This window comes from Panulirus ornatus, chromosome 11, assembly GCF_036320965.1.
Source record: "Panulirus ornatus isolate Po-2019 chromosome 11, ASM3632096v1, whole genome shotgun sequence".
NCBI classification, from domain to species: domain Eukaryota; kingdom Metazoa; phylum Arthropoda; class Malacostraca; order Decapoda; family Palinuridae; genus Panulirus; species Panulirus ornatus.
This window is the reverse complement of record NC_092234.1, coordinates 7,372,305-7,385,051: the sequence shown is the minus strand read 5'-3', so window position 1 is coordinate 7,385,051 and position 12,747 is coordinate 7,372,305. Positions and strand designations below refer to the sequence as shown.

The following is a 12,747-nucleotide window of genomic DNA, read 5'->3' as shown; positions in this document are numbered from 1 at the left end:
GCTGATGAGAGAAGCCAAGTATTTTTTACTAAAGATTCTTTTTATTGCTTGTTTTGTAGTAGATAGTAGTTTGTAGGCAGCCAACGACCAGGAAGACATATTCCTAGTACTACCAGCCTGGGTATCAGGAGGGTTACTCACAGTTGCATAGTAAGCCAGCAACTTCAATGGTTGTCAAGTTGCACTCCTCTGACCCAGGTAGCTGTCTTTTGTTTCTGCCTCACCCACAGGTGGACTGCTGGATTTCTGTCCAGAAACATACAGTCTTTCCTTGTTATACAATTACTTGACAACACTTAAGTGACACAGCTCATTCTTCATAATTCTAGATTTTCCTGCGGTGAGCACTATGTGCTATCCCTGCCTATTGGCAATTGGTAGCAGCAGTAGATAGCAGTAATAAGCTGGAACATATAGGCTGGAGTATTAGGTAGAAACATTAGTGAGTAGTAGTAGTCATTAGGAACATTAGGTAGGAGCCTCCACAAACACTACACTATATTGGATAGTTGGCTGGTGCAAAGAAATGGAACAAGTTAGAAAAGAAAGATGGTATTTTCACCAGATCATCTGTAAAGAAGATGGATGAAGGGAATTTTGAACCTTAAGGGTAGAGACATTAATGGCACTACTAGAGAAACAGGATCAAAAGTTGCAGCTGATGCTTAAAGAAAATTTGAAAGGAAGAGTGAGGAAGGAGTAAAGAAAAGATCTGGGAACGTCATAGGAGACTAAAGAGCAGATCATCCCATCACCAGCACATTGAGGATAGATACAGTAAATAAAGCTAGGGTAGGCATGAAAGTAATGTGATGTGATGCTGGATTAGTAAGAATTGAGAAAGTGCTAGAACTTTAAAGACAAAATAGGTAAAACTATATCAGGTAGTATTGTTGTTGAGAGGAGACTTACTAGAAGTGAAATATCACCAAACTTTTTTCATGAGTTGTATAATAGCAAGGAAAGAAAGAAGAGACATAGAAGAAGAGGAACTAGCCCATTTATTGAGAAAAGACTTAGTTTCAAGAAAATTCTGGTGGATGGTACTTTTAAGAATTGCATGATTGGGAAAAGTAGAATGGGGAAAAGTTGTGTGATTTACAGTCCTCCAAAGACTTGTCATGAGCCAGACAGTCATTTAATGAGAAAATAAGGTCTTTGAAGATGATCCAAGGGCAGTAAGATATACACTGTACTGAGGTAATATAGTTCTAATGATGGGGAATTTTGATAGCAGAGATATAGATTTGGATTAATGTACATCATTTCAAATGGATACAAAATTGTGGAGAGACCAATATAAAAAATTTAATGCATCGCCTTGTCTAAGCACTAGAGTCAGATGGGCTTCTGTGGTATCAGTATTAGATCATAAAGATAAAGTAACATAAGTAAAAGATATCAAGCTTGAATGTATCTACATCATTAGTGAGAATATCAGAAGAGGATCAGAGAAGAAATAAGACTAAAAAGGGTATACAACTGTGGTAATGTAACTACAGAGAGATAAACTTTTCATTGGTAACATGAACTAGTAAATAAAAATCCATAGTCAGAATGTAAAACATTATCATGGATGGTTCTTTGAAACCTCTAGTGAGAGGGTTACCAGTATTACATGGGTAGGGATCAGTAGCAATGAGGAGAGAAAGAAAGTTAAAAGAGAGATATGGTCAGATGAATTGAAACTGAAGAGCAATGAGATGTACTATAGACATCTGCAATCTGATCTTAGCCATCATGTATAGTATAATGTATCAAAACCAGATACTACTGTCCACAGGCAAGTTCAAATACTACCCAGGAGTTTACTTCGACTTATTCGTTAAGAGCATGATGACTTCCTTGTACCATAATGCTCCAGTTGTTTCCATCTAACACACACACACACACACACACACACCTCTTACTCTTCTCAATGTTCTGGCCTTGGTACCCCAGATCCTCCATTACTCCATCCTTCCATCTCATTGATTTCCCCCACCCCCTTTCTACCAGCACAATTTTTTTTTTTCAGTATTGTCTCTTCAATCATCTTTTTTTGCCCAAAATATTTCAGAACACCCTAGTTGCTCACTACCATATCCCTCTCTGACAGTATCATATTTACATTAACAAGCTGCCTCATACCATACATCATTTTCAGGCATTTTATTTCCAGTACATTCCCTCTTTTTCCTTACCTTTGCATTCAGGACCCAAGACTCATATCCATCCAACTCTGGCAACTACTGTATCTTAAAACATACCTATCTTTTCCCAAACTGAAACTAACCTTCTCTTCCGCTTACTCCTTAATGCACCCAAGCTTAACCCCCTCCTGCACGTTGTGATTCACTTTAACCTCATAGTTCCATTGAATGCCATACCCATTTTAGATTTATTGGAGGTCCACATCTTCCAGGTCCTCCATGTTTAAAGGTACATTCAAACCATCTTGTCATACTTCAGTACCTTATTTTTGTTTGTGTCAGTTTTCACTTTTTTTTTCCCGATACACACTATTGCAAACTCCATCACTAGCTTCTGGACGTTTCTCTGGAGTCTGCCTCTAGAATCATGTTATCCAGAAACAGCAACTGCTGTACCTTCTATGACCCTGTGCCTTCAGCATACTGCACTGATCCTTGCATTAAACCTCCCTCACCACCCTGTTCATTAATAGATTATTCCTTTTGCTGTTTGATTGAATTTCAGGCTTACTCCCAAAAAGTGTTCTATTATTCTCATTATTTACTTCCTTCCCAAACATGTTTGTATTCTGTTTAAAGTACATCAATATTTCTTCTATCTCTCATTGCCCTATTTTTCAGCTTGTGTATCTTTCTCTTGACCTCCATTTTTTCTCATGCTCTTCCCAGTCACCTAATACTTTCTATGCATATAAAGTTCATGCATCTCCCTTTTTGATTTCATTAGTAATTTAACTTCCTCATTCCATCATGTACTTCCATTTCTAATATGTCAGCATAGCACCATCTGCATGCCATTTACTTGCATTTCTTCCCTAAATACCGAGAGGCACTGCCATTGAAAGGGTGGTTTGTAAAGGGGGAGATGGTTGACCTTACTGGAAGGTAAGGGGATAGAGGTCTCTAACCCTCAGAGATCATGGAGATTCTCTCACAGCTTGCAGTAAGCTGCCCCACAGAGAGAATATTTCATCTTCAAAACTCTATTTTTTTCTTTCTATCTGCTAAGACTGTACTTGAAATGCTTATATGTGATCTGTGAATTTACTTCGAAATTTTCTGTTTAGAATCTTTAGATTTTCTTTGCTATGCTTGGCTTTGCTTGGCTTTGGGATGGCGATAAACTAGCACATGCATACATACATACATAAACCAACATGGCATACATCTTTTAACATAGTACATATAATTTGTAGGCTATTCATAGTTAATTAAACATTACTAATATTTGCAGTGTTATGGTCAGCATACATTTTAAAGAATTTTAAGGGCTGTAATTCAAGATATGGTTAGGATAAGTTATTGCTTGGTGTATTAATAAGGGATAGAAGTTTAGATATTGCCGGCTATTTGCTTGTATTCAATTAAATATGCCTAATTGCAAAATTGCACAAATAGTTTAGACTGCACTTCTTGCCAACATTAATTCCATTACAGTACTGTATATCAAGGAATATTCATAACATTCAGTTCTTTCATTCATGTTGTTACATTTTTATGTTATCATAAATAATTATCATTGAATTTATATGCTTTAGGATTATTAATTGTCCATTAAGCTGCCATTGAATTTTCCTTGAAATATTTTTAGACAGTTTCTCGCACATTGTATCTTGAATTGAAATAGATGTATGGGAACAGGTAAAAGAATATATTAAATCTCAGTTGTGTACTGATGATCCCCTGTTAAACCTAATGATCCACACAGAACTTCCAATGCAAAGTCCTTTGCTGCATTCCATTTTGCGAACTTTGGACCAGTGGTTGGCTGCATTGGTAACGCACATTGAAAGCAAGAAGGGTCCTCCACCAGAATACATTCCTGGTTGTTTTGCTGAGACTCAGGTTGTTGGACCTGCCATTCTTAAATACCGAGGACTGTTGGAAACTCATAATACTCCATTTGCGTGAGTATATATTTCTTTTTGTACCACCATACAAAAATTGTTTTATCCTTCTTAAGTATTTATAGTTTTGAACGGGAAAAGTGATGAATAATCTCAAAGTAAGAATTGTTTGCTTATAACTTCATCAATGATGAGGCATTCATACTTTTCTTTGAAAAAAAAGGATTTATTACTTATGTGGCCAATGCCACCTAAAACAAATACCTTTGTTTGTCCTGTCTTCTTAAGTTTTTCTCTATAACTGAATTCAGAGAGGTAATTGAGAGAAATTATGGCTGCCTTTTTCCCTTGGTTCTTTGTAAGAAAAATTTTTCTGTAGCTATTTTGACAAGTAGGTATGCATATATCATAATGGATTAAGAATTATGTTGGGAGACAAGGAATCTGTTCTGCTCCATTATCCATACACAGTAATCAAGTGATGCATTTGATAATTATTTTATATGCCAAGAGTAAGAAGAGTCTTTCTTTTACAAATAACATAATGCACTTATACAGTCATAACATGGCACTAGTTTATTTAACTTCCTAAAATTCTGCTTACTTTCTTTCGTGTGCTGCATTGCATCACAGCATAACCTTCTTTCATAAACCCTAATTTGAATAGAATTTCTCAATGGGAAGGTATAGCCAATTTAAGTTTAATGCCAAAAATGAAATCTTACCATTTTTTTTTTTAAAACTGCACTTCCTCATCTCCTTTGATGTTTCACTCCATCCACCATTTAACACTTTGAACATACTTGGCATCACCATGATGATTGATTGATTGGTATTTGCTAGAGAAATGGTGAGGGCTGTTTGGAGCAGCAGGAAATTTCAAGTAAGCTGTGAAAACTTTTTACAAATTATATATAAGCCTTTTGAAATATGCATAGCTAATGTTTTCTATATATATGTCTCAAGATTTGCATTGAATTGCTAAAATTTATATACCGTAGTTTTGTAATCAGTTCATTTTTCCATATACTTACAAATTATTATCATTAACATTCTCTCAAATTTGATTATTGTTTTTTCTTTGTCTTTCTTCTTGGTTACAGGGGAGACTTTTAGGAGTTGCGTAGGGCCCATGGGCTGCATAGTGAATACTGCTTGGTTCTGTCTATCTTAGAATTTGTCATTTACAAAAATATAATTAAGTTTGACTAAAGAAACTGGAAATCTTGTTCAGAGGCTGAAGATTAATGTCTTCTAAGCAGTTATAATACATAAATTATACAGAGGATTTTTTTCTAATACACTGTTATATCTTGTGGAATGTCTTTAGTTCTGCACACTTACTCATCAGTTTATTCTGAAACAGCCAGTCATATCAAATCTCACATTCAGGCTTCAGAACTATTCATATTTTGTTCATTTTGCATTTTGGTGTTTTTCCCTCTTCTGTAGATTTTACTTTGAGATTTGCTCATTTCTGGTTAGGAAAATTGATCAGATATCATGATATAAACATTATACAGATAGCTTACCAGACTGTGACTTGTCCTGATATGATTGATGTGTTTAACAGTGTTCACATACTGAAAAAATTAGATTGAAATTAAATTAAGTCAAAGGAAAGAGAGAAGCAGTTCATTAGTCCTAAGAAGGATTCATTGAAATATAATTCTTGAATTCAGGTCAGCATGAATATCCTTAGAAGTTCATAAGAGTGTGTGCTTGAAGTAAGCTTTTGATGTATTAGTGTATAAGAAATGATGTATGAGAAAATGAAAGGAGAATATGAATATATAAAGCATCAGTGTTTTGATGTTACACCCACAAGTTTGTCATAAGAATGCATGTTTCCCATATGCTATACACATTAAGGGTAAGTATGCTTGTTAGATTTCCCTTGAGCCATATTGAAATAAATCAGGCCTATATAGCTTACAGCTGCTGCTGATTGAATAGCAAGTCTAGTCTTGGGAAGAGATGTAAAGATAGATATCTCCCATAACGGCAGATATCTGAATTTGTAACTCTTTAGATATTTGAAATTTTTGTGGGTATAATTTCTCATAGTGTAATATCTACTTTCCATGAGTTGCTTTGTTCCTAAGTCTAATTGAAATTTGATTTCTTATATTACTACAGACGTAACAAAAGAGGAGTGAAACCTGTGGATCGCCTGTGGAACTACCTTGTGAGACAGGAAGATGTTCAGGATGTTTTTGTAAGATACATCTTTGGTCGCAAGAGACCTGCACCTGAACCAGCCCAGTATTCTGACCATGGTATGTGATCCAAGTTGTTTAAGTTACCAGCGGAGGTTATAACTAACTTTTCCCTCATTTTCTAAATATTAGTTATCTGTCCCTGTATTACAATCCTTTTTTTAGTTTTGTACAAATTACATCCTGTCCTTAATTTTCTTGACTTAGTACTGATAACTTTCATCTCTGAAGTTTTGTTGCACCTCCCTAATGTACAACAACCATCCATAAATTGATGCAACCATCCATTAACTGATTCATGCTTTTGTAATTTGCTTTAACTCTTCTTAATCTCCACTTCACTCCTCCTTGATATACTTCTCTTTTTGTTATATTGCCTATCTTTTTGTTTTCTATAGTAGCTGTGTCAGCACCAGCAACTGAATACCCCAATTGAGGCCATCTCATTTATGTTGAAATGGTTTGGACATATGGAGAGAATGAGTGAGGAATGATTGACAAAGAGGATATATGTGTCAGAGGTGGAGGGAACAAGGAGAAGTAGGAAACCACATTGAAGGTGGAAGGATGGAGTGAAAATGATCTTGAGTGATTAGGAGGGTGAGAGGTGTGCAAGGAATAGAGTGAATTGAAACAATGTGGTATACTAGGGTCGACATGCTGTCAGTGGACTGAACTAGGGCATATGAAATGTCTAGGGTAAACCATGGAAAGGTCTGTGGGGCCTAGAAGTCGATAGGGAGCTGTGGTTTTGGTGCATTACACATGACAGCTAGAGACTGAGTGTGTGCGAATGTGGCTTTATTTTGTGTTTTCCTGGTACTACCTCACAGAAGCAGGGGGTAGCAATGCTGTTTTCTGTGGGGTAGGGTAACGCCAGGAATGGATGATGGCAAGCAAGTATGAATATGTACATGTGTGTATATGTATATGCCCGTGTATGTGTATGTTTGATAATTAGTTTTCGTCTCGTTTCTCAAGGTGATGACACTATGAGTGAAGTAGGAGATGCAGCTGATGGTTCTGGAACAGGTGAAGGAGGGTCTGAGATGGGTGCTGAAAACCAGCATGAGCCTTCAGAACACGGTGGTCCGCCTTCAGAAACGGCAGTGCAGTCTTTAGAGCCAGTACGCATTATCCACAAGGAACAGGACTCTGTTACTGCTTACTGCATCAATAAGGTATATCAAAGAATGATTGCTTACAACACAGATTTTTCTTGCTTCCTTCCTTGAAAAGAAGTATGCCTTGATGTGGGCAAATGATTGCAACAATTCCTAGTAATTAGGAATTATTTTTTGGTGGTATTGTATTTAATAACTTCATTTCAGGAGTTCATGTATTTGAATATTTTTGTTCCATTTGTATGGATATAAATTCATAGGAGAACAACATAGATAAGTATCTTAGACGATTTATTTGGATTTAGAAAAATATGTCATTAGAGAATGAAGATGTGTTAAGGGTATATGTCAAGAAAGTGTTTGCTGTACGGACAGAATCTTATGGTTGTGTGCAGTAGCTGCTTGCTACCCAGCTCATGCTTCACCTCACTCTGACCTCAGGATAACAGTTTCAAAGAGAAAGAGGATATGTTTATGACTGTAATTCCTGTTATACAAAAAGGGGACATGTTACACACACACACACACACACACACACACACACACACACACACACACACACACAGTTCCACCTCTGTACTGCATTGTACCAGTTTAAGTCAGGTAGTTAATATAAAGACTTTTCTATGCTGCTTTGTCAGGAGCCAACAGGAAGGTTACTTACTTACAATCAGTTATGACGAGGTTTGGTACTTAACACGTACCACTGGAGAATATAGAGGAATAATGAATGAGTTTTGTGAGTTACTTGTTGTCAGTTATGTGTGAGTGGTGAGAATGTATGTTTGTGAACATAAAGCCAGAAGCCCATTTATGGGTAAGACAGAAATAAAAGCCAGTTACCTGGACCAAAGAAGTGAAGCTTGATAGCCCCTGCTGATCCTCCCAAAATCTTTTTTTTTTTTTTTTTTTTTTTTTTTTTTTTTTTTTATACTTTGTCGCTGTCTCCCGCGTTTGCGAGGTAGCGCAAGGAAACAGACGAAAGAAATGGCCCAACCCCCCCCATACACATGTACATACACACGTCCACACACGCAAATATACATACCCACACAGCCCTCCACGGCCCACCCCGGACGCTCCACATGCCCTGATTCAATCCACTGACAGCACGTCAACCCCTGTATACCACATCGCTCCAATTCACTCTATTCCTTGCCCTCCTTTCACCCTCCTGCATGTTCAGGCCCCGATCACACAAAATCCTTTTCACTCCATCTTTCCACCTCCAATTTGGTCTCCCTCTTCTCCTCGTTCCCTTCACCTCCGACACATATATCCTCTTGGTCAATCTTTCCTCACTCATTCTCTCCATGTGCCCAAACCATTTCAAAACACCCTCTTCTGCTCTCTCAACCACGCTCTTTTTATTTCCACACATCTCTCTTACCCTTACGTTACTTACTCGATCAAACCACCTCACACCACACATTGTCCTCAAACATCTCATTTCCAGCACATCCATCCTCCTGCGCACAACTCTATCCATAGCCCACGCCTCGCAACCATACAACATTGTTGGAACTACTATTCCTTCAAACATACCCATTTTTGCTTTCCGGGATAATGTTCTCGACTTCCACACATTTTTCAAGGCTCCCAAAATTTTCGCTCCCTCCCCCACCCTATGATCCACTTCCGCTTCCATGGTTCCATCCGCTGACAGATCCACTCCCAGATATCTAAAACACTTCACTTCCTCCAGTTTTTCTCCATTCAAACTCACCTCCCAATTGACTTGACCCTCAACCCTACTGTACCTAATAACCTTGCTCTTATTCACATTTACTCTTAACTTTCTTCTTCCACACACTTTACCAAACTCAGTCACCAGCTTCTGCAGTTTCTCACATGAATCCGCCACCAGCGCTGTATCATCAGCGAACAACAACTGACTCACTTCCCAAGCTCTCTCATCCCCAACAGACTTCATACTTGCCCCTCTTTCCAAGACTCTTGCATTTACCTCCCTAACAACCCCATCCATAAACAAATTAAACAACCATGGAGACATCACACACCCCTGCCGCAATCCTACATTCACTGAGAACCAATCACTTTCCTCTCTTCCTACACGTACACACGCCTTACATCCTCGATAAAAACTTTTCACTGCTTCTAACAACTTGCCTCCCACACCATATATTCTTAATACCTTCCACAGAGCATCTCTATCAACTCTATCATATGCCTTCTCCAGATCCATAAATGCTACATACAAATCCAGGCAGGTTTTTACTGTACTGGTAATATACTTCCAGTAGTTGATGGCTGCCCATCTACTACTTGCAATAGGTAGGAATGAACTGTTAAATGCAGTTTCTTTTCAGTTATCCAGATGGAAGTGTTTAATCCTTACATGTGACAAGCAATTATGAACACTTTATATTTTGTGCCATTATGGACATTCATGCTCTTTTGGCTGATTTGTAAATTTTATTGTTTTTATTCATTTATTATACTTGATTGCTGTTTCCTGCGAGGTAGCACCAGGAAACACGAAAAATGGCCCATCCACTCGGATACATGTATATATACACAAATACCCATACACACACATATACATACATATACATATCAATGTATGGGGAGCTGGAGACCCTCCCCTCCTTGTATTTCAGTTTCTAAAAGGTGTAACTTTTGTTATAGTAATTATAATTGAAGCTGGAGAAGATCTTTGAAGTCATAAAAAGATATGTTTCTTTTCAAGGTGAATGCTGGTTTGATGGCTATAGCAACTGTGCGTGAGGTACAAGAACTGGATGTGTCTTTACTATTGGATCATCCTGGATGGCTTACCAATGAATGTGAATTAGATGTCTTGGCCTTAAACAAGTGAGTTTTTTATCTTGAGATATTTATGGTTTTGTATCATAAGCTTATATTCTTTAGTTTAATAGAGTCCCCATCTTACCATAATATTCAAAGGTTTCTTTATGTGAGGGAGGCATGTAAGGACATGGATAAGTGGAGACTCATTTTCTGTGGCGACCCCCTAAATGGGAGTCCCTGAAGGGATTGGGCATTAGAGACATAGATAGGTAGAGATTCTGATCAATGAATGATTTCAGATGCAGTTGGGTGAGTCACCTCAGTATGCCATGTGAATGTTCAAAAAGCACCTAAGTATGGGGGCAATTTATAAAGTAAATGATTAAGAAGCACCTGAGCAATGTAAATGCCTTTGTTCCTATAATTATAGGAAGATAAGTTGAGGATGTATGCCTGTATGCACATTATCCACCACATGAAGTTAGGAATGGAATTCATCTCAGATATATAGCTCATAACTTAAGGACCCAATAGATATATGGAGGGTAACACTAAAGGGCTGCAGAATCTCTTACACTATTGTAGGTTTGTTATTGTAAAATAGAGAAATAGAAAACATCTGGATAGCAGGTTGTCTGTGGGAGCACAAATGGCATGATTTGTGGTGGCAGAATAAGAGAACACAAGGAGGAAATTGACCAAGTAAGCCCTCTGACACTTGCATAATTCATTATCAAGATTGTTTAAGCGCTATGTAAGAAAGAAATTCAGAGCACTGGCATAGGGTAGTCTCTGGGATAGGTGAACAAAGTGTGTGAAATGGGTTTGATTTGTGGCTACAGACCAGGCATGATAAGACTAATGAGCATTTTGCTGGAAGAAATGTAATAGGCATAGGGAGGGCTTAGGAACACTGCCTCCACATTCTTAAAGCATATGAAAATATGCATATGCTCACCCATAGGGCACACAAAGACAAATGCAAAAAAAATAGAACATTTATACAGTAACCATGGCACTAAGCCAGCAGTGATTTTCTGAGATGGACAAGCATTAGAGCAGAGCTTTCCCAAGTTGTGCATTGTGGAACAGCCCCTTTTCCCAGCTGCTGGTACAGAGCAGCAGTTTCTGTGGCTGCTGGGAAGCTAAAGAAACAAAGTTGATTCGCCAGTCTTCTGCAGATGATTCTGTAGCATCCAGCTGTCATGTATAGTGTCTACCAATCACCTGAAACCCACCTTAGAGAAAAGAAGAATAAGGGGTGATATGATTACAGCCTTGGCATTTTGAATCAGTTGAATGATATAAACAGTGAGCAGATCTTCCTGTAATGCAAAGGCAGACTAACTAGAGGTTATAAAAAGGAGCTTGGTGAGAAGCTTGTTAGAAAATACATGAAGAAATATTGTTTTGGTGTTAGGGTTTTTGATGGTTGGAATAAATATAGTGATGAAATCATAAATACATGTGTACAGATGTTTAAAAAGCTACCTTACAGTAAAAAAAGCTCAAAAGGTGGGGCCTCACAATTGTAAAACTCTTCCCACATACTTCACAGATGGGTTGATTGATTATATGAATGATTATATGAATGCAGACTTTTATCTTTTCATCTATGACAGTACTGCCCCGTCCCCATTAGCAGGCATTTAGGATGGTTCATGCTGTTCATTGAAAGGCCTTACCACTCTGCATGCATCAGTAAGAGTATGTGCTAGCACTTGAGCCAGCATGTTGGATTTAATTAATGAGGGATGAAACCAAACTTTTGCCACCCTGTTGGGATGTCGCCTTAGTGTGCAGCAATTTGGTACTTTTAGCATGAGGCATGACTCGCTCTGAGTTAAAAACAATGCTTGATGAACATTTTGTTGAACAGTATGGAACATGGTCTGAAAAGGCTCTGACATCTTGGCTAATGCTGGTTAGTAATACTAAGCTCAAAAAGAGAAGAGCATCCTCACACAGATTTTGGTGGTGTGTGCTTACTACTCAGGGATGTTAGCAGTATATAATGAACTTAAAAACCCAGACATTTACATTAACAAACCATACTTAAGGGATAATTCAAAATATCACTGCTAACTCTAGAATATAAGATGATGTTTGGACTTTATCCTTGACTTGCTCTATATAGGCTAAAAAACTAGTTTTTTGTAGAAAGCAAAACCCATTTTTGTCTGTTCCAGAGACCTTATGTTGGGTTCCACGCAGACTCCCAAAGACTGCTTGCCTGCTTTACTCCATGAAAGTTGCTGTAGATAGTGTAGAGTTCAGGAACATTTGTATTATTTGAAACAGAATGGATGATATGAAAGGTGTGAGATACTTTCAATACAGGCTTATGAATATTTCAGGGAACCAGACACTGTGCCATCGTCAAACTTCTTGGTGGTGCAGACTCCTCTGGATAAAAATGTTTTAGACCCTAGCAAGGGAGGTAAGTCTTTTGTATCTTTGAGGGAGTCTTTGGAGAAGTTTATTTATGTTATTATTTGCATCCTAACTTGTCTTTCATGTGTGTTTAAGACTGAAAGAAAAAGCAGTGACCTGGGCCAGAGCAGGGAACTTGATTGCACTGTAGTGCTAGTTC

At 37.8% G+C, this 12,747-nt stretch overlaps 1 protein-coding gene across 1 annotated transcript in view; it reads left to right on the top strand.

Moving 5' to 3' along the window:
• The window catches only part of Rbcn-3A (rabconnectin-3 alpha), a 105,830-nt gene that overhangs the window by 66,362 nt on the left and 26,721 nt on the right, over positions 1 to 12,747 (top strand). Inside the window, exons 50-54 of the mRNA XM_071666188.1 lie at positions 3,901 to 4,099; positions 6,179 to 6,318; positions 7,240 to 7,439; positions 10,093 to 10,217; positions 12,512 to 12,594. Of these exons, the coding sequence (XP_071522289.1) occupies positions 3,901 to 4,099; positions 6,179 to 6,318; positions 7,240 to 7,439; positions 10,093 to 10,217; positions 12,512 to 12,594 (747 nt within the window). The remainder of the gene's footprint in view (positions 1 to 3,900; positions 4,100 to 6,178; positions 6,319 to 7,239; positions 7,440 to 10,092; positions 10,218 to 12,511; positions 12,595 to 12,747) is intronic.